Below are 20,860 nucleotides of genomic sequence, written 5' to 3'. Positions count from 1 at the left end.
CCACAGCCTGGGCTTCGAGAAGATGGAGTTTGGCGGCTACCCACGACCCTAGTGTTGTGGCTGGAAGGAACCGGCAGGTTATCCAGGCAATTCAGTTGTTCACGGACGACAACCGACAACCGGAGGCTGACTTTCAATCTGATAACCTGGTCGTTCTTTTTAACAGTGGTGGTTTCTGTAGCTTCCTCTTTTACCAACTTTTAGTTGCAAGTCACCGTTTTCATAGAATGTGCATTTTTAGTATAGTTAGGGTACAAATATTTTTGTTTGGCCTTTTCATTTTATTGTAGAGACGCTGTGAATCTATTAATGAGTTTTAGGATTAACCATCGAGTGGCTTCAGTGTGCATACGGAATTTACATGTTCTTTGTCTAGTAAAAACGCTGCAACATTTCTACGAGAGCAAGTCGTTTCTGTTAATGAGATGCTCATGACTCAGTGGGCCCAAGGATTTAACCTCTACAGTGTAGCACACGCAGGCAGCGTGCGGGAGCCGAGGTGCCCAAAGGGCTTGTGTGACTGTGGTGTGTGTGTTTCGGCCGACAGTGGAGAACAGTGAGCTACGTGTCGAGTTTGTGACTTCAGGGTGTCCAGCAGGCTGTGTGTGGCCGGGCTTAGCTGATGAGCCAGTCAGAGAAATGGTGCCCAATGACGACAGCATGGGCAGTGCTACTAGTGTGGAACCTGAAAAGCTCTTCAGAACACCCGGTCTGTGTTGGCAGAGGGGATTCAAGGTGCTGCTGGTGTCAGCTCACCCCTTTGCTGTAGAAATAACGGGGGGTGCAGGAGACAACGCCTCGGGACCACCACTCATCCGTAGCGTGGCGGGTGGAAATGACCTGGTCACCTGTTTATGCTTCCTGGGGGCTGACTGAGCTGTGTTCATCCCGCGTCGTCTGTCCCTCACAAAATTCCAGGTTGTGTGAAATTCAGTGAACATGTTGTGAACACCGTGAAATAAGAGGAAAGGAAACATAGCGATGGTGGTTTTCAGTGAGGAGAGTGTGCGGCCGCTGTGGGATGCTGTGTGTGACGCCCTGAGGAGACGGGCTTCGCCATGTGTGGCCAGGCCTCAGTGGATCGTGCATGCGTGACCTTTGTCCTGTTTTTTCCCAAAGGCTTTTTAGACCCTGAGAAGAAGCTTTTTTCTCATCGAATACTGTCAAGGGACGAATGTATCGACCCGTTTTCCAAAACTGGGAACCTTAGGTATGTACCCGGCTGTTTTCATCCCTGGTGCCTGCTGTTCACTTCTCAATGGAAAGGCTGGGTTTTGAGCATCAGAGCAGCAATTCTGTTTATTCTCCATTTCTGCCGCCACTGTCATCGCAGCCGTCTTCTTACCAGACCCCTTCTTCCTGCTTCTCCCTGGGTGTCCAGACAGTGGGGAACTCGAGGCCAGAGCCCAGGAGGGCACCGGTGTGGGGGGCGGGGGCTGAGAGCAGGCCTTGGGGGACGGACGCAGGAGACGAAGGTGGCAGAAGAGCACCCAGAGCTTCCCCGAGAGCAAGGCGGGCTGGGCATCGAGTCACGCGTTTAAAGAAGGTGTTTTGGCCTTGGCGTTGCCGTGCGGGTTTGTATTTCCTCGGAGCTTCCTCCTGTTGGTCCTGCAGGTTAGGAGGTGCGGGTCATGTCCCCATCTGCCTGCTCGCCGTGCCCACGCCTCCTGTCACCACGCTTCATTCCTGTCTGCGCTTTGCGACAGGGCTGTGCCACCCTCACGACAGGCTGCTTTCTATTCTCGGAAACGTTTTGCTCCCTCCGAGTCAGGAAGTCCCCATTTCTACCCCGAAAGCCAGGGCCCCATTATGACCCTGGATCCGGTAGAACCTGTTGTCCCGGGTGGTGACTCCCAACCATCCTGGATAGTGACAGCTGTGGCCTCCTGGCTGGTGTCGACCACCTCATCTAACACTCCGTGTTCAGATCCGGGTGTCCACACAGACTGAGACCTGTTCCAGTGAGTAGGGACTGAAAGGAGAGTCTGCAAGTAGTTGTTTCAGAAACAGACCTCGTGTGTGCTAGTTAGTGTCAGTGAGCAGAGGGTGGAGGACAAAGGAACATGAGAGCATGTCAGTGACTTCCCAAGGGGCAGAGTCACCCCAAAGGAGCATGTTGGAGAACCCTGGCACCAGCGACGAGCACTGGCAGTACCTCCTGGAGTGAGACAGGCCGCAAAGCAGCAGCCACAGGCTCTGTCTTAGCTCCCTTATGTCTTCCCTCTGGAAAACAGACTTGGGAGACACACGTGAACGTTTTCTTCTGGGTAGCTTTAGCCTCTTATTAGCGGCTTGAGAACCTGAGCAATGGTGAGCATTTCTCCTGGGTGTATGTCCCGGTCCTGGAAGGCAGGCGAGAAGCAGTCGTCCTTCTGAATTTTGAGTGCTGCCAGCCTGCCTGTGAGAGTCTGACTGTGGACAGGACCACGTGAGGGCAGCAAGCAGGATGCCTGTAGCCAGCAGTCACTTTTTGGGCCCTTGCTAACATTTCCACTCGCCCTATCTCCTACTGGCTTTGGGGGATACAGGAGTCACCTTCTTGGACTTGAAAATCGACATCATGCAGGCACACTCCACGAAACGAAACGGGTTGTTTATGTCAAACAGCTGAGGTTTGAGCAAGGCTGTGCCCTGGAAGCCCTCACCTGTGGGAGCAGGTGTCAGCGGACTCTGGTTGCAGTTTCATAACTTGGGTTTGTAAATACAGCTGTGCTGGGACATGGCCACACCCCTCCATTTAGTATTGTCTCTGCTGCTTTGCTGGGACCAGCGTGTGGCCCCCACACACTATTCCTTACTCTCTGGCCCTTTAAGGAAAGGGTACTGACTCCTGCTTTAAGAAGTATCAGTGGAGAGGACTGTAACTGTTTAAATGTTACTTTCTCTGGAAACAGTTTAAATATGAGCTAGACAAAAGTCCTTCAAGCGTCTGCAGCTGTTTCTGATTAGTCTCCTGTCTACTGGTTACATGTAAAACATTATTTTACCTGTTTCTTGTAAATGGTACTAGTAGTTCTGATACATTTTTACTTCTAGAAATCTCTTTCCTTGTGGAGATTCAATGGTTTGCATTATCGATGATCGAGAAGATGTCTGGAAGTTTGCCCCCAATCTGATCACCGTGAAGAAATACGTCTACTTCCAGGGCACAGGGGACGTCAATGCTCCCCCTGGGTCCCGGGAGTTGCAGGCGAGAAAGAAAGGTGGGTGACCCCCTTCTGGTGCTCAGAGAAGGTCGCGTTTGCTTTCCTGTCTGTTTCCTTTTCTTGTTTCTGTTGTGACTGCTCTAAATTCAAGGTCGACTTTGTTTCTGTTTGTTCATATTTCAGTAGTTAGGTTGTTGGCTTTATTTGTGTTACACTGAAAAGCATGTTATTTGGTCTCAGTTTGGGCTTGTTTTTATGGTGTGACCTGAACGGTTTTTTCCAGTGGAGTAAGGGGTAAAGAAATCTGCTTAAGTTAGTACATCTGAACACTGCCTTTTCATCCCAGTTCTTAAAATAAAGTGTGATCCTGGGAGGTGGCCGCGTGTGGCATCCCTTGCAGAGAGGACACTGGCCTGTGGGTCGTGGCCCCAGCCCGTCGGTGGTGACACTGCACCCGCAGGACCAGCCCAGCGATGTGGTTGAACCTATCGGGCAACATGAAGCCCATCTCTCAGGAGAAAACTTAAAGTTTGGGTTTAAAGTGATTCTTGTGGCCTTTAATTTTTAAATAAAATACTTCAAGGCGCACCATTACTACTGCAGCCACTGAGCTAGAACTAGAGGTCTAGGCCAGCAGAAAGTGGGGGCTGAGGGCGTGGCCTGTGGGCTGAGCCTTTGTGCATCTTTGAGTATTGTAAGAACCAAAGCAAAGTGAGCACGCGTGGCCCAGGAACCCACACTCTCCGCCTGCGCCATGCTGTGTGGTCGGAGCCAGTAGTGGTGCGTCCTGCGTGGACTTTAGCCAGCGGTTTCCCATTTTGGAGAAGCCACAGTAACCTCTCCTCTCGTGTACACATGCAGGGGGTCATCCTCTTAAAGGTGCCGACGTTGCAGAGCAGGCCCCTTCTGCCAAGGAGCCAGAGGAAGGCAGGCACGTGGCCGGGGTTGAGCAGAACAACGGCCTCAGCAAGCCCGCGAGGGAGCTCAACGGGGATGGGCCGCCGCCTGGCCAGGCGGAGGAGAGGGCCGCCCGGCCTGCCGCCCGCGTTCCTCTGGCCGATGGTAGGGGGCCCACAGTGTGTGCGCGGCAACACGGTCGGACATCAGCAGAAAAGCGGCCAGTTCTGAGCTCGGTGGGCAGCGACCTGGACTTCGAGTTGTCCAGTGATAGCGAGAGCAGCAGCGACTCAGAGGGTCGGCCCTCTGATGGCGAAAGCGGGGGGAAGAGAGGCCAGAAAAAGCCCCAGGCTGCTCGGGACCCCGGGAAGGTGGTGCCGCAGGGCGGGCCCCCCGGCCCAGGTGGGGAGAGGCCAGTGGGGGCAAATCACTCCTCAGAGCCCGTTCCCGGCGTCCAGCTGGATCCGCAGGAGGACAGTGAGCGGGACGGCCTGTGCGGGCTGGGGAGCAGCTGTGCCGACAGGAAGGAGGCCGAGACCGAGTCCCAGAACAGCGAGCAGTCGGGCATCACGGTGGGCGAGTCTTTGGACCAGAGTGTGGAGGAGGAGGAGGAGGAGGAGGACGCAGACGCTGACGACCACCTAGTCCACCTGGAGGAAATCCTGGCCCGCGTGCACTCCGACTACTACGCCAGGTACGACCGCTACCTGCGTGGGGAGGCCCAGGAAGCCCCCGACATCCGGAAGGTCGTCCCCGAGCTCAAGAGCAGGGTGCTGGCAGATGTGGCCGTGATATTCAGCGGCCTGCACCCCACCAACTTCCCGGTGGAGAAGACGCGGGAGCACTACCACGCCACGGCCCTCGGAGCGAAGGTCCTCACGCAGCTGGTGCTGGACCCTGACGCCCCAGACAGGGCCACCCACCTGATCGCGGCACGCACCGGTAAGCGGCCGGCCCACTTTTGGGGCCTGCCTGGGTCCTGCCTGTGGGGCGGGGGGCAGGGAAACCCTGGGGTCTCCTGGGACAGTATCCGCGTTGACTCCTGAAAAGCGAGCATGTTTCAGGAGCCTCTTCCTGAGGGCTCACCTGTTGAGAGTATCTTGCTAATTATGGGCCTCCACATGCGCATGGGGTGTCCTGTGCGTGTCACACTGTAGGTACGGGGTCCCATCCACAGCAGTGCATGGAGCTGAGAGCTGCTGTTCCATTGCAGGCACGGAGAAGGTGCGCCAGGCCCAGGAGTGCGGACGACCGCATGTGGTGAGTCCCGACTGGCTGTGGAGCTGCCTGGAGCGCTGGGAAAAGGTGGACGAGCAGCTGTTCCCGCTGAGCGATGACTGCGGCAAGCCACAGAGGTGAGCGCGCCCGCAGGTGCCCTGGGGCCTCTCCCGAGCAAGCACGCCGGTCAGAGGCCAGAGTCCTGGAGAGCTTGCCTCAGCCGCCAGCCTCCGCTTGGAGCTGCATGCACGGCGTTTCGCAGGCCAGGATCATTGTCCCTGGTGTGCAGGCAAGGACGGGAGGCTGGGGCGCAGGGCGCCGCTTCCCCTCAGCCCGCCCACCTGTGCCTGGCCGCCCCGCCACCACTCCTCCAGGCTTCCCACACACAGGCCATCTTAAATACGTGACCATGACCACCTAGGAAAGAAATCAGCTGGTGTTTATTCTACACAGGATGGCTTTTAACAGCAAGTCCTGGTTTGCGTGTGTTTGTTTTACGGCTGTGGGTAGTGAGCCGCACAACATTGTATAGAGGCGTGTGCCAGGGGGACGGTGACCAGAGCCAGGGGCTGGGGGGTGGCCACTGTGCAGTTGTAAATACTCAGAGGTGGCGGGTGCAGGAAAGAGGCGAGAAATACATGGGAGGGCCTGTTTGTGTTGAGAAAGTCTTTGGATGTACTTCCTTTTCTTGGGTGGTGTGAACGTGCGTTCAGAGGGAGTCTGAGATGGACGCAGCAGCAGACTCAGCAGACGCAGGCTCTGCGCTACCATTCTCGGCAGGGCACGCGCTCCTCCTGGCGCATGGGGCCGGTCGGTGTCACTTCGTGCCCAGTGCTTGTGCCCTAGGATTTAAGAAGCCATGTCATGACTTCATCCACATGGCTCTCAGCTCGGGTGGAGGGAGACCTTAGTTGCTGGGCTTGAGCAGTGGGCACCCTGTGTGCCAGCACTTTCTTACGGGCCCTGCTCTCACTGCAGGGAGGACGGCCCGATGGCTTTTCCCGACAGGCAGGGTGCACTTCCCACTACCTTGTTCCACCCGACGCCCGTCCATCCCAGGGCCCAGCCTGGCCCCGAAGCCCGGATCTACGATGCCAACACGGGCAAGCTCATCCGGAAGGGCTCTGCGGGCCCCGGGCCCCCCGGCTGCCTGCCGGTCCACGCGGAGCACTCCTCTTTCAGGTACGTGCATGCGCACCTGGGCTGCTGCTGAGTAGCAGGGTCGTCCTCACCGTGTCCTGTGCAGTGAGGGGTGTGCCCAGTCCTGGCTGAGGGCTCTGGTTCCCATCTCGGGGAAACACCTGACCCACGTAGGCATTAGGCCTTTCTCCATATTCTTCTGTCCCGTCTTGGGTCCCGAAGCTGGAACACACAAGTCCACGGTCTGTCCTGTGAAATGTCCTACAGATGTGTAGGGGGGCACATGTCACTCGTGGGCTCAGTGCTGCCCGCCAGGAGCGGTTTCCTTTGCTGATAAGGCACATGCTCTGACACAGGCCCACGTTCTCCCAGCAGAGCACTGGCCTGGGAGAGGCTGGACCTAATCCCTGACTATCTGGTCCTCTTTACCTGTGCAGGGAGCTGGTCTCCCTGGCCATCCTACCCACTCCACACTCAGACCAGACAAGGGAGCTGGTGGCAATGGCCCCTTGTAAATAGGGATATAAAGGAGAGAAATCTAAGTGGATTCGGCCCACTGAATGGGGAGAGGAGCGGAAGGGAGGGGACCTGTGGCCAGGGAGCGGAAGGGAGGGGAAGGCGGGGCGTGACTGCCATCGTGTGCCCCTTCCCTTCCCGGGTTGACTGGACATCCTTCTCATACAGCACTTTGTAACAACCGCAGGACCGTGTCTGAGATTTAAATGAGGCCTCGGAGGTTTTGTTTTCTGAAGAGTGGTCATTGGTTGGAAATTCCTGTGGTCGTCCACTCATGTCTCTGCTCCTGTCTGGAGAGCACCGCCCGCACTGCGAGCAGCCCACTGGTGGTGGTGGCATTCCTCCCCCCCTTCTCCTGGCAGGCCCCACCCGGGTGCTCTTCAGGGATGGGCAGTGACACCTGGAGTCACTTGTCTGGCCTCCCCCAGCCATGGAGACACCTCAGAACCTGACAGAAGCCAGGGTTCCCTCAGAGTGGACGTGGAGTTGCCCCCAAAGGCTGGGTTTAAGAGTTTGGTGGTGACCTGTTAGTTCAGGTGAATATTTTTTAGGTGCAGTCTTTGCTTGGAACTTGTGCATAGCGGGTGTCTGACAGTCGCTCTTGGCAAAGTGGCAGCTAACCAGGTCGTTGAAAGTTCAGCCGAAGCACGTGATGGACTTGACCGTCATGTTTGTGGAGGTCGTGCAGTCAGGACAGAAATGCTTCCTTGGTATCTGAGAACAACTTGTCCCAATTACCCTGCAAAAACTTGGCTTTGGTCCATAGCTGTCACTGTCCCCGAGAGTTTCGGAGGCTGGTGGCCTCCCCCTGGTCGTCCGTCCTCTTCCTTGGGCTCCTTGAGCCTGATGTGCATCGGCTCCAGTTTTCCAGAATGGGCTGTGTTCATCTGCGCCCAAGTAGAGTGTGGCGTGGGTTCCTTTTCATTGCTGCAATGCTCTTTAAGTGGTGAGGTCATCGTTTCTGAGTTTCCTCTGTTTGAAAGTAGACCCAGGGAGATATATGTGCAGGGTGCAACTCGACTGTGTGTCTCGAGCCCCTTCTGGGCACCCGGCTCGGCTTTGCCCTGGGACGTGGGGTGCTGCGGTCCTGCCCATCGTGGCCTCGTGGGTCCCAGGAGGGATGTTGAAGGTTGGGGGCCAGAGGCGGTTGAGAAGGGGCTTTGCCAGGAGAGTCTTTGGAACAGTGTACATGGCGGGGGAGAGGGGAGCAGCTTGGGAACAGTGGGTCCTTCAGGAGATATCCTCTGATACTCAGATATCCTCTGAATGTCCTGATTTCTCCTGTACTTTCACAACAAGAAGGGGTGAACCTCCATGTCGATTGGGCCACTGTTGTGATGGGCCAGCCAGAGCCCAGTGGCCATGGTGGCCGATCCCCTCAGCAGCCAGGTGTGAGGTGCCGTGTGCGCCCTTGCAGAGTCCCCTGGACCCAGTGGGGACTTCACGGCACCATGGGGGTGGCGGTGCCGAGTGAGGAGGGAGACTAAAGCCCCAGCTGGGTAGACACTGGGCCATGGGACCAGAGCGGGGAGGGGCCCAGGATGAATCAGGGGGTTTTTTGTTGGGTAACAGGAATGATGACAGTCACAGAGGTGAGAGCGTTCCAGTTTTTAGGAAGTTGTCCTTGATGGACTGAACCTTTCAGTGTTAATACACGTGACCCTTGAGCAACAGGGGAGTTATGGGTGCTGACCCCTGCCGCACAGTCGAAAATCCATGTATAGCTTGACTCCCCAAAGACCTAAGTTGTCCCTGGTCACCCACGGGGGTTGGTTCCAGGACCCCCCGCAGGTACCAACATCCAGGTGCTCAAGTCCCCACTCCCAGTCACGAGATCAGTGCGCTATCGGGCCCCCGTCCACGGCCTCCCAACCACGGATCAGAACCAGAACATTGGCGTCCAGCAGGACCCGCTTTGGTCCAGCCCATGTTCAGGGGCGCACTCTACCCTAATTAATCTCGGCAGCCCTCCCGAGACCACCCTGACTGAGATGGTCACTGCCGAGGTTAATTAGGGTGACTTATGGCAAGAGTAACGCTGATGCATTACATTCAGCAGTGAAGGGACACGAAGCCAGGCCCCCTTCTCAGTGTTGCCTTTCGCACAGGTGCCCCCAGTTATGTTGGCAGCTACATCCCGCAGTGGGTGTAGTTTGAGTCGGTGGAAGTGTGATGCATGTCAGGTGTGTGCTGAAGTGAGGCACCGGGTGAAGCCTGTCAGCTGCAGCTCTCGGGAGGGCTGCGCCTACCGGGACGGGGGTGGGGCACAAAGCCCCTGTTCCCTGGAGGGGCACACCTGAGGGCAGGTGTGCAGGCTCGTCGTCACACGCTGTTGTCAGCAGGCCTGTAGTTTCTTTGGCAATTCACTTCTGTGGAAAAGTGAGGCGTTCCTGGCCTCGTGGCTTCTAATCAGGTATGACCGGCCTACACGTCCCTTAGCTCTTACCTCTGGGTTGTTTGATCCTTCGTTTGGTGGCCTGTGTGATTCTTAAGTGGGAGCGTCTGCTCTTCACACTGTCAGGAGTAAACTCACTTGTTTCCCTTAAGTGTAAAGAACAAAGGCGTGTTGTCTGAAGCGTTGGGGATGTTTAACAATTGGATACAAAAGTGGGGGGGGGTTACGCAGCCTTGCTGAAATGCCGGGCAGTGGGCTAGGGATTCCGGAGATAAGTGAGGAGAAGTCATGGATCATCTGCAGACAGACTTACAGGCGATAAGTTGAACTTCAGTAAAGTTGAGCTCTTCCTTTTTGCTTGTATAACACAACACTTTTGTCCAGGAATGTGTCTCGTTTATGTGAAGAGCAGTAATCCAGTTTCAGGTGATACTAGAAAGACAGGTATTTTACCTCTGCCGTCTTTTCTAAGGGAAACATGCTAGACATTAGTTTCTTATGAGTTGACTTCTGATGACATTTTCTTCTTTTTTGAACTGGGAAGTGTTATCTCCACCAAAGTAATAATTTTCTTATGTTATTGCCAGCCCATGTAGACGCACAAAAGGGTGTTCATAGAATTCATTAAGGCGTGCGTGTCATATGAACTGGGCAACAGAAGCAGCACGTTTCGTAGTCTGGTTCATCGCGTCAGAGGAGACCCACGACTTGTTTCCAAAATAACCTTTGTCATAGGCCTCACTGGTAGAGCCAGGAAACTGTACGTTCTCCTTAAATTAATGAATGTCTGTACAGCTTGTTGAGAGTTCTGTTTTTAAAGTTGATGAAATGGCCAATTTTATATAAGAAAAAGGGGATCTGTCTTAATACCACCCACCCCCACCACCACCGTCTCAACAGCACAAGGACTCAGGAAATGGCCCGTGCAGGGGCTGGGGGTCTTTTCATGAGCCTTTGTGTCTGCATGGGTTTGGTTACGTTCCTGGTACAATCAGGGACAGTTGAGCTGTCGTATGTTTTACCTTTGCCGGGGGAGGGAGTAGTGCGATCCCACGTCTCTCTTGTCTCCACAGCATAGAGGAAGTGGGGTTTCCAGGTGGTCAGCCCTGGGCTGTCTGAGCGAAAAGGACCCAGAGAGGGTCACTGCTGTGCCGTTCATGGCACAGGCAGTCCCAGGCAGGCTGTGTTCTGTCCACCATCCAGCCCTCTGTGTGTCTGTCAGGGTCTCAGGGGAGACCTGTCTTCTGCCAGGGATGGGGGGGAGGCATTTCCTCCCCAGAAGCACAGTGAGCACAGGTCCTACTTAAGATGTGAGAAATTAGAAGTGAGACATCTTTAAAACACTCATTCACTCCTTTTTAAATAATAGTGAAATGTTACATGTTAACACAATAACACTTTTTAAATGAAAAGTAACTTTTCTAAATCAAAAAGAAACACAGAAGAGTGGCTTGTTTGCACTTTGCGAACCTCTGCGGCTGGGACAGTGGCCCCACCTCCTGTGGTAGGTGCTCTGCGGGCGCTGCGCGGGCTAAGGGGGTGACTTGCAGGTGCCCTGAGGGGTCTTGGGAACCCTCGGCTTGGTGACCGATTCACGGGGTCTCACAAGGCGAAGGGCGTTGTGCCTTTTCCAGCACTCGTGCCTGTGGAGCCAGCCCAGCTGTGGTCACTGGAGCCGGGCTGCAGACCGGGCTCCATGCAGCCTGAGCTCCCAGGGCCTCCGGGGCAGCTTCCGAGGACGGGTATGCGTGGCCTCACGTCTCGGGTTTTTGTTAGAACTAGGAAACCACTCTTCTGATGGGGGAAATATATATATTTGTTTTTGTCGCTTTTCCATATTCATTTTCAAACACCCGGTCAGTGGGTCTGAACTGAAATGTGTCCTGTATCCGCGCCGGAAAATGGAAAGTGAGGCACTGGAGCTGTTAGCACTTCAGGGCACTGACCCGTGAGCAATGTGGGTACTAGGGACACCAACCCCTGTGCAGTTGAACATCCACATATAGCTTGGCTGCCCAAAAGCTTCAGTTGTCCCTGGGCGCTCCTGGGGGAGGGTTCCAGAACCCCCCGCAGGTCCCCAAGTCCCCACATAGCGCGGCGAGCTCAGTGCAGCCCCCCACGTCTGCGGCCTCCCAGCCGCACATCAGAAACAGAGAGTTCACATACAGACGCACCCATGCAGTTCCCACCCGTGTTGTTCAAGGGTCCACTGTAGTCTGACTTGTGACTAAGCGGAGATCAATACTTTTTAGGTAGTCCTTAATGTTTCCAGGTTAAAAAAAACTTCCCTTATTTGGATATAGGTTAGCTTAATGTATTTGCTAGTTTTTCATTTTTCATTAGATATATGGTTAGCTTAATACAATTGCTACTTTTTAATTTTGTGGTTTAGACTTAATCGCCTCATTTTCCTTCAAAATACGAGTTTATTTTGACACGGTCAGTGTCTCAGTGAGGCGGCTCGTGGTGGGTGGGTGACAGCAGTGTGGCTAGAGGTTTCCTGGCCCGGCTGCCTACCCCACAGAGGAGCCAACTCCAGGAACAGCCACTCAGAGGAGACTGTACCGAGCAGCTTGCACGAGTCCTTATAATTCCGATGGTGGTAACATCCGTGAAAGTGTGTGGATGAGATCTGACAGGTTGAGGTGAAACTGTGCATACCGGGATCCTTAAGAAACTGTTTCAAATGGAACTGTAATTAATGTAAATCGACAAATGGGATGTGAGTGCAGTTGGCTCTAGGGTGCGAGCACCCGGGGTCTTTCCTGCTTGGCGTGTTAGGTTCCTATTTCATAGTGGGACCAAACAGTGGACACAGCCTGGAATGGCCTGCCCCGTCCTTCGTGGACAGGGCACTAACTTCCGCTCAGGTTAGTGTGTTCCTTAAATTCACCATCACGTTTCTTGTTTTTATAGTCTGGATAGTATAGATGCAGTTCTGTTTTTCTAATTGTGTGGCTTGCTCGACCTGATTTTGAGGATCTATCACCCTTCCTGCCAGCTTCTAGGAAACTTTTCCTCATCTCTCTTCACATCGCCCTTTGTTCTAAAACGAGCAAAGCCACACGGATGTCTGTGAACGGTGCTGGTTTGTCAACAGCAACCAGGTGTTGGCTTTGAACAGAAGGAAACCAGCATGCTCTGCCCCTCAGCCCGGCTCAGCCAGCAGACCCGAGTTAGCTACCAGACGAGCCCAGTGTTTCTGGAACTAAGATATTCTCTGGTTGTGTGCATGTGTTTGCTTGCCTGTTCCAAGAGTCAGGAGTCTGATTCAGGGCTGGAAAGGTGAATTCAAACTGACCTTCCTCATGTGGGACCTGAAATGTTCATTTCAGAGCCGTTCAGCCACATCAGCAGCAGTTTGGTGAAGAGTGGCCAGATAACCCAGATGGAGAGCAGCCTGGTCCTTCTAGAAGAAAGCGACAGCCCAGCATGTCAGAGACACTGCCGCTGTACACTCTGTGTAAGGAGGATTTAGAGAGTATGGACAAAGAGGTGAGCCCCTCGGCCGCAGGGCCGGTGCCCTCAGCGTCGCACCAACAGGCCTGAACATGCTCATGGCGCCTGCGTGTTTGGAACTAGCACTTTCGTTTCTATTAAAAGAGACTGACAACAGTATCAAGCGACGTGTCAGGGTGGCGCCACATTTGGCATTAAGTCAGCATTGTGACTCTCGGCCGGGCCCTCCCCGCCCCTCCCACTCCCTGCCTTACCCCAAGGGTGCCTGACAGCGTCTGGGGTTGTCATTAAAAGGGGGTGCTCCTGGCGTCACACAGGCGGGGCTCAGGGATGCTGCCTAGCAGCTGGCCGTGCAGGGTGGCCATCCGGTGCCCACCGGCTCGGGAGAGCATGGAGTTTAAACACACAATGACAGCGTGGTTTCCCGTGGTCTCACGGCCGCGCACCGCTGTCGTAGGCAGCGTACGTGGGGTTGTTTTCCGGTGCTTGATGGGATAACGACAGTGGGGCCTGCATCCACTTTGAATTAGATTAAATACAGTGGGTGCTTCCCTCAGGACCCAGACTGACTACAGAGAATTGGGTAGTCTTGTTGTCTGTCTCCTGGCTCCCCTTTAAAACAACAGAAGTTCTCACCCCAGCCTGTCCTCAGCCCCGTGTGCCCTGTGTCCCAGCACCCCCCAGCCCTTACGCCCCCACTTCCTGTCATAGGCCAGGCCCCTTGGTTTGTAGATTGTTAGTACGCTGTCATTCTTGGGTGGCTGCTGATTGAAGGGCTGATGCAGAGAAAGTCAACAGAGCAGTGCTTGGGCCCTACCAGGCTCCTGGCTGAGACGGGAGCGCCTCTCCTTCATCTTAGAGACAGACCACCGGCCGCAGTGTGCACCCATTCGGCACACGGGCCTGCAGACAGGCACTCGGTTCTCGTTGGGAGAGCGCTTAGGAGGAAGGCAGGGTTTCGGTTTATTTTCAACAACAGCACTAAAGTGTCAACGGCTGGATTCAGTGTAGTGTTACCGGAACCTCAGATTAGCAGCAGACGAGTTTGTCTTGTGATGGCTGAACCCTGCTTTTGGATGAGCCGGCTTCCTCCGGTGGCCTGACAGATGCTTAGCTGGTTAGTACGTGAGCTCTTTCCATTTCATGAAAATGTCTTCTCTCTGTCCAGACCTAGGTAGGAGGTCCCCTCTGGGGGACGCCCCCCCCCCAGAAGGGCCTGGGAGGAAGGACCCCTGGGGCCCTCACTGCTCTCCTCCTGGCCGCCGTCCGTCCTCCAGATCCGTTGTGGGGTGACTTTTCTGCTGTGACCAGTGCAGACACCCTGTCCAGTTTGTCAGGTAGTGAAGACATTTTGGGCTCTTGTTTATTCCCTGTCAGAGAGACTGAAATCCTAACGTCAAATGAGAGTGTTAAATGTCACTCACTCTGAAATCTAATTTTCTTACAGAAATAAAAATTAGCCTTAAAACTTTACTGCTTTCGGGAACAAGAGGAATTGAAGGCGACAGCCATCTCGGGCTCCATCCCAGAGAACTTGGGGCCGTTGTGTTACAAATGGGAGAGGGACTGGGGGTGTTGGGAGACTCGGCTTCTGTTTGAGTCCCAGTGAGAATTTACTCGCGTGTGTGTGGGCAGCGGGTGACCCAGGAAGTGGGGTTGTGGTCAGTGTGTGCCGCCTTAGCGGAGCCAACCGGCCCTCCCCTCCTGGGCTGCTGGGGTCTGGGGGTTGTCCACACCTTTTCTGTATGGCATGATGTGTAGTGATGGCCTGGCTGCCATTCCCACAGCTTCATGACATAAGGCAGGATCCCCATGGAGACGCCCCAAGAAGCTGAGAGAAGAGACGTTTGCTCTCCCTTAAAATTGACTGAGGCACACTAGCCCCGTGCCCCTGGCTGCTGGAGGCGCTTCTGGGCTGGCTGCCTCCTGGCATCACTGAAGGGGCACTTGGCTGCTCGTGCTGCAGGGGCAATGAGGGGGGCAGCTGCTGGCTCTCCCAGTCCTCTGGGCCCACCTCGTCGGAGCCCATCCCTCAGTGTGCCCCCGCGAGGGGGAGCACGGCAGGTTTGTCGCCCCTTCCTGACGCCCCAGCCTCAGGCCACGGCACAGCGCAGCTGCGGCCTGACAGAGGAGACACACGTGGCCCTGGGGCAGCTCGGCACCGCTGTCTGCATCGCGTTACGTCGGTGCCGCTGGTCTTGCAGCCCTTGCTCTGCGAGACCTTGAGAGGAAGCGCAGTCTCCTTCCACTTCCTGAGTCCACGAGGAGCTCTGCGCTCATGCGAGGAGCAGGTTCAGAAAGGGGGCTGTACAGAGGGAAAGTGCAGAGAGGTCAGCTGTCCTCCCCACTCGCCTGTCACAACACAGCCTGTCCAGGCGGGCTCAGTTCTGCTCGCCACTGAGCGGGGACAGGAAAGCGTGACACTCGGAGGAAGTGTTGAAATAGGTTCTGGGAGACAAGCCCCAGGTTTCTTGGAAACGGACCCATTGTCAGAGAGCTGTTGTGTCCGCTGGAACGTCCGGGTTCTTGTGTCTGAGGTGATTCAGGATAGAATCCTGAAAGATCCCATCACTGCTTTCCCAGCTTCGTTCTGCTTTCCATAGTACATCCACTGGAGACTTCACTCAGGTAGGCTGCTCCGGGCACATTCAGGCTTGATTTATCAGCCAGTGACTAGTCTTCTGCAGGAGTTCCTTCAGTGGACTGTTAAAAACGTGTGTTTCAAATATACTTAAGCTCTAGGCATTGTGACATCTACCCCGGTCACCTGGGCTGATTTCGTAGTGACTGGCAGTGCTCTTTACTCACTGCAGTGACTGGCAGCTCCCAGGAGATACGATTGTGAAGTGTGAGCTCGCTCAGCTGAGCTGTGTCCCAGGGCCCTGCGCTCACCTGTGCCGCGACTCCAAGCCTGTTGTAGTCGTATTTTAATCCACCAGAGGGGGCTCTTCAGATATGCTGTGACCAGTGTTGACTGGAGATTGGTTTACTGTGTCCTCACCTGCTGGAAACGGTCAAAACCACATCTGGTGTCTCCAGGCCCAGGGTGTCCTAGCCTAGACACCGCTTCCAGCCCCCCAGCAGCCCTGGCCCCACCATGTCCGTCCCCCCTTTGTTCTGCTGCCAAAGCTGTCTCTTTAAACGCAGCTCAGCTGCTCTCGCCCAGGCAGCACATCTCACAGGTGACGGTATTGCTCTGGGACTTCCATGGCTCCCCAAGTGCGTGTTTATTAAATACTTGTCCTTGTGCACCAGGCGGCATGCCAGCTTTTTAGATCCGCATTGCAAACCCAGGGTCTGAGACAGATCTCTGTTTGCATTTTGCAAAGAATTATAAAAGTATATACATGTAGTGTGATTACCTGTTTGGTGCAACTGGTTACACTTTGTATATTGTAGTTCATACAGAAACAGCTTTTCATCAAGCCTGGGAGTGCCATCAGTGTTTGCAGGGCTCAGACGGCAGTGGTGAGGGCACTGCCCAGCACACATGTCACACGCGGTGGCAGCCGTCTGTCCAGCAGGATGGGATCCTGCTGTCCTGTGTGACTGTGGACTGTCATAGTTCCAACACTTGGTTGCATTTGTAAGTGTGTCTGTGAGCATAGAGAGCTCAGACCTCATTTCCTGTCTGCACATGTTAACAAGTGTCGTTAGTGGAAGGGGGGCATAAATTTGCTACCTGTTGGGTGAAAGGGCGTTTGGTGCAAGTCAGGAAGTGTCCTGAGGGACCCTGAGAGGCCACAAAACACCTGCACCGTTGTCTGCCTGTGGACTCGCTCTCGCTGTTTTATCAGCACTCCAGGCAGTTTCGCGGTGCCAGGGACCCAGAGGGTGACTTCAGCTGGCGGCTGTCACCCCACACCCCGGTGCCGGCGTACATGGGGTTCTTCAGAGCTGCTTTTCCAGCCTTGCTGGTGGGTCTGTGGTGCATGGCGGCCGGTTCTGCCTGTCATGATTTTGTTCTGAACACCGCAGCACAGTCCCACCGGCCCATAAACGTTGACATGAAGCAGGTTGTTATGCGTGGTCTCAGCTCCCGCTCCCTGCGCAAGAACGCAGGACATGGTGAGGCAAAAAAGGCACACCCACGGAGCCACAGATAGGGGAGTCAGACCACTATAGTCCCGCTGGCGGCTGGGCTGGAGACACAGGAAGCAGGAGCCACAGGATCCACAACCTGCCGTCCACTTGTCTCTGCCAAACAACCAACCGCCTGGTGTAGCCACAGCAGTTATATTAGTAGCTAATGGCTAACCGGTAACAGCTGATGACCAAATAGCCACAGCTGATGGCCATCTGATTACAGCTGATGGCCACCTACTACCCGAGCCAGCACCTTTCCATGTGAGGCCGAGAGCCTGGAAACTGCTCTCTGGGACTGTCCCCACCCAGGTTCTTCTGGCAGCTGCTCAGCCAGCAGCTTTGGGGGTGTCACGTGTCCATGCTGGTGTGTGTTTGTGTTCGTATCGCGTTTCCCTGAAAATAAGACCAGGTTTTATATTAAGTTTTGCTCCAAAAAACGCATTAGGGCTTATGTTAAGGGGATGTCATCCTGAGAAATCTGCGAGGGTTATTTTCCGGCTGGGTCTTGCTTTCAGGGAAACGCGGTAGGACGATTGTTAATGCGGCCCTCACGCTCCTTCACCCCAGTCTCACTCTGAGAATTAAAGCTGTCTTCCATTCCACGTGTGACTTTTCTGGAGGTATCCTTTCCCAGGGGTGGGTGAGCATACGGGGCTCCTACACACAAGAAAAGCACGGGAAGGAGCCTCAGGGATTGCTCGAAGGCTGAAAAGCAGGTTTGGGGGCAGGATGTGTGTGTTGTGGAGGGTGCAGCTGGCGGGGGACCTGCTCAGGGCTGCAGGGCCGGCCCGGGGAGCTGAATAGGGGGGGATTTGAGGGGCGAGAGGAACGAAGTGCACACAGTGCGCCCTCACCCCCGGCCCTCCCCTCGGGCACACTTACAGTTTGTCCTCAGCGTGTCCCCTGCTCCAAGGGAGCACACCGTGTGGCTGCAGGTGCCTGCCCCGCCTGGGCCCTCTCTGGTCTGTTTGCACGTGTGCACACATGCCCGTGTGTCCCGTGTGCATGCCCATGGGCCGCCACACCGTGTCTTCTTTTATTGGCTGTCCGTTAGAAATGGATGCCTCTTTTGTTCCTTCTCGTTCTCTTTGTCGACTTACCCTGAACTGGCCACAGACTTGAACTTGATTGTTTGCGTCATTTTCTGAGGTAGACGAGAAGTTTTTGTAGTAGGACGTGTGCGTTACAGGCTCTAAAATCGAAGAAAAGTTCCACTTTGGAGTAGCAATTACGAGAAGTAGGAATTAAAGATGAAAGGTTTAATTCCATATGAAACATGAGGTTTGCTCTTAGGACCAGATCATGAGGCATCAGCCCTACATACTCAGAGAACCAGTCTCTTCTTTAAGAAGAGACTTGACCAGGGGAAGGACAGCGCGCCGTTGTGTGGGGGGAACAGAAGCAGAGCAGGCTGTGTTGGGCCGTGTGGGGGCCAGCCTCAGAGAGCAGGAGCCGCAGTACTCCGCCAGGGGTCCGCGCATGGGGCGTTGGGGTACATGGGAAGAGCCAGTGGTAGTGGGCTTCCTGGCATTTTTCCTCCTGTGTCTGGGTCTGACCCCCATATTTGTTTGGGGTGAGTTTCTCTTTATCTCCCGGCTCTTGGAGCGGTCCTGCCACCCTGGGCAGGTGCCTGAAACACAGGGTCCGGGGAGCAGAGCTTGAGGGCGAAGAGGGTGAGGGCACCCTGTCATTTATTTCTGCTGTCTGTCTGCCCCGGGGCCACACAGACCTGTACACTAGCTCTGTCACCCTTCGTTCTGCGTACTGGCTGGCCCAAGCCCCAGGCTCACCATCGAGCACACAGATGTGAAACAGAACCAAAGAAATGAGTCACAGACAGTGAGACCTGACCTGCTGTGGAAACCAAGGGCGTGGGACGGACAGAAGGCAGGACAGAACTTTCCATAGTAACCTAACCAGGCTGGTCACACACTAAAGCACAAAAGCCGTGTTCTCCGTTTCTAATGGGATGTGATATTCGACACGTCCAGGGCTAATAATATGAACGACGTTACTCCATGGTCAGAAACAGGAAACGGGCAGATTCCCAAGAGAAGGGCAGCAGTTGCCCCAGGTCAGCCCAGACGTGGGGTTGTCGGACAAACCCTCGAGGTGGGGCAGCCTTGGCGTGAACGCACACTGGAGACACTCGGGTAAGCAAACTCTGAAGGTCACTGGGAGGACGCCAGTGGGATGGAGAGGATGAGGAGACACACTGACCTTGAAGATGGCACCGAAACTGCAGCTCAGTGAGGACACAGGTTGGGGAGAAGTGAGCCTCGGGGGCACCGGGCCGGGGTCAGCAGTTCTGCGCTGGTGTCATCGGAGCCCCAGAAGCGGGGACAGAGGTTGGGCAGGAAAAACACTTGAAGAAGTGATGGCTGATGACCTCTCACACCTGGTGAGGGGCGTAACGTGGCTGCTGCTTGTTGCTCCACACTGGTTGGCCAGTTACAGAATTTCGTGAAACCAGGGTCACGCGGTCTGCACTCTGTGTCAGTCCTTTTGGCTCCTTCGTCCCCGGGGACCAGAGCAGGCTCTGGGGAAAGTGCCACAGTGGAGAAGGCCCTGAGGAACATTTCAGGTAAGTCAGGAGTGCATACAGAAGGTCATACCCAGTCTTCACGCCACAGTGGGTCTTGTGAGTCTGACCCTGTGTGTCTTGTGCGTGTTTCACTCGGTGTTTGCAAAGCTTTGTTGTTTGTGTCCTCGCCGACCTTCACCTTGGTTGACCAGGCTCAGTGTGCGTGGCCAGAGCGGCCTCACTGTCAGCGTGAGGTCGGCACTTTCCCTGGCAGTGACCAAGCTCTGAGATGGGGCAGGGACACCAGGTGAGTTACCAGGGGACCCTTCTGTTAGCCTGCTTCCGTTTGGGCAGGTGTTCGTGGAGTTAATTGAGTTGTGAGACTCAGGCGTTTGTGGGTGATTCTCCCCCTCCCCCCAAAAAACACAAAAAGCAGAATTCTGTGTCTTAACCTGTGTTGTGTCTTAGGACACAGGCGGCTACTCCTTTGTGTAAGTAACTGTCACGAACTTCAGTGCCTTGGGGTGATTCACACACTGACCTTTATGAGAAAGTTGGCTAAAGAGGATACTTTAATATTATGGATGTTTTAATATGATGATAACGGGATGGGGACATGTGTCATAATTTACTCGTCATTTTCCAGAGTGCCAGCCCCTGTGGGTGCTGCCAGGTCGGTCAGCAGATGAGCAGGGGCCGCAGCCGCAGTTCCGGGAAGGAATTGCTAGGAGCGGACAGCTTAGCTGAGACCCGGCCTCCCAGGCTGTCTTCTGAGGACCAGCGTGGGCCGAGGGTGAGGGCGAGGGCGGGCCTCGTCCCACTGCCACCTCCCAGGCCCACGGCAGCCCTGTGAGCAGGCCTTTGGTGGTGGTGGCGTGCTTGCTTTAAAGACTTAGATGGACTTGGGCAGACCGCACAGGCTGCTCACCTCCGCCTCTTCCCTGGTCTGCACATCTCAAGGGAGGTAACTTCCATGTATCCAGACGCTTCCAGTTTTATTAACCGAGTGCAGCATATTAGAGAGAAGGGCGAGGGTGTTTGTTCTTCTGACCAAGGAGAAAACTACATCTGTGTTGGGTCCAGATGCCTTTCATAAAGCTGGTGTCGTTGGAGGCGTACTAGTCCATTCTGAGGCTGGAGCTTGCAATTCATGTACTTGGCATCGGGATGGTGGCCTGTGTGAGGAAGCTCCCTACGGCGGGACGTTCACCTGTGTCTGTGCTTATATCGGTCTCCCCCCCCCCCCACGGTTATCCCAGAGTCACTGAGATTGAGGGTTTTTCCCTCTCTAATTTCAACCAGTGTTTATTACAACGTATTAATAATGTCTGCAAGGCTGGCAGGGACTCTGCCCACATATGTCAGATCCCCTCTCCTACAGCTTCCTATAAAGTAAAGGAATGGCAGGAAGAGGAAAGTGCGAGAACCGGGGGCTGCAGTGGGGCCTGGAGGGGGGTGCGGTACCTGCAGGGCCAGCCC

General features: G+C 54.9%; 1 protein-coding gene across 3 annotated transcripts in view; it reads left to right on the top strand.

The window, feature by feature from the left end:
* Nucleotides 1-20,860, top strand: part of CTDP1 (CTD phosphatase subunit 1) — a 40,390-nt gene that overhangs the window by 10,107 nt on the left and 9,423 nt on the right. For 2 of the 3 annotated variants that reach the window (XM_081078275.1, XM_081078274.1), the window contains exons 6-11: nt 1,120-1,210; nt 3,037-3,203; nt 4,008-4,985; nt 5,257-5,398; nt 6,240-6,443; nt 12,648-12,807. In XM_081078275.1, the coding sequence (XP_080934401.1) occupies nt 1,120-1,210; nt 3,037-3,203; nt 4,008-4,985; nt 5,257-5,398; nt 6,240-6,443; nt 12,648-12,807 (1,742 nt within the window). The remainder of the gene's footprint in view (nt 1-1,119; nt 1,211-3,036; nt 3,204-4,007; nt 4,986-5,256; nt 5,399-6,239; nt 6,444-12,647; nt 12,808-20,860) is intronic. The other variant, XR_013995252.1, reaches the window with a different exon arrangement.

Source organism: Rhinolophus hipposideros (genome assembly GCF_964194185.1).
Source record: "Rhinolophus hipposideros genome assembly, chromosome: 17".
NCBI lineage: Eukaryota > Metazoa > Chordata > Mammalia > Chiroptera > Rhinolophidae > Rhinolophus > Rhinolophus hipposideros.
Note: the sequence above shows the minus strand (reverse complement) of the source record. Positions and strands in the feature narration are given on the sequence as shown.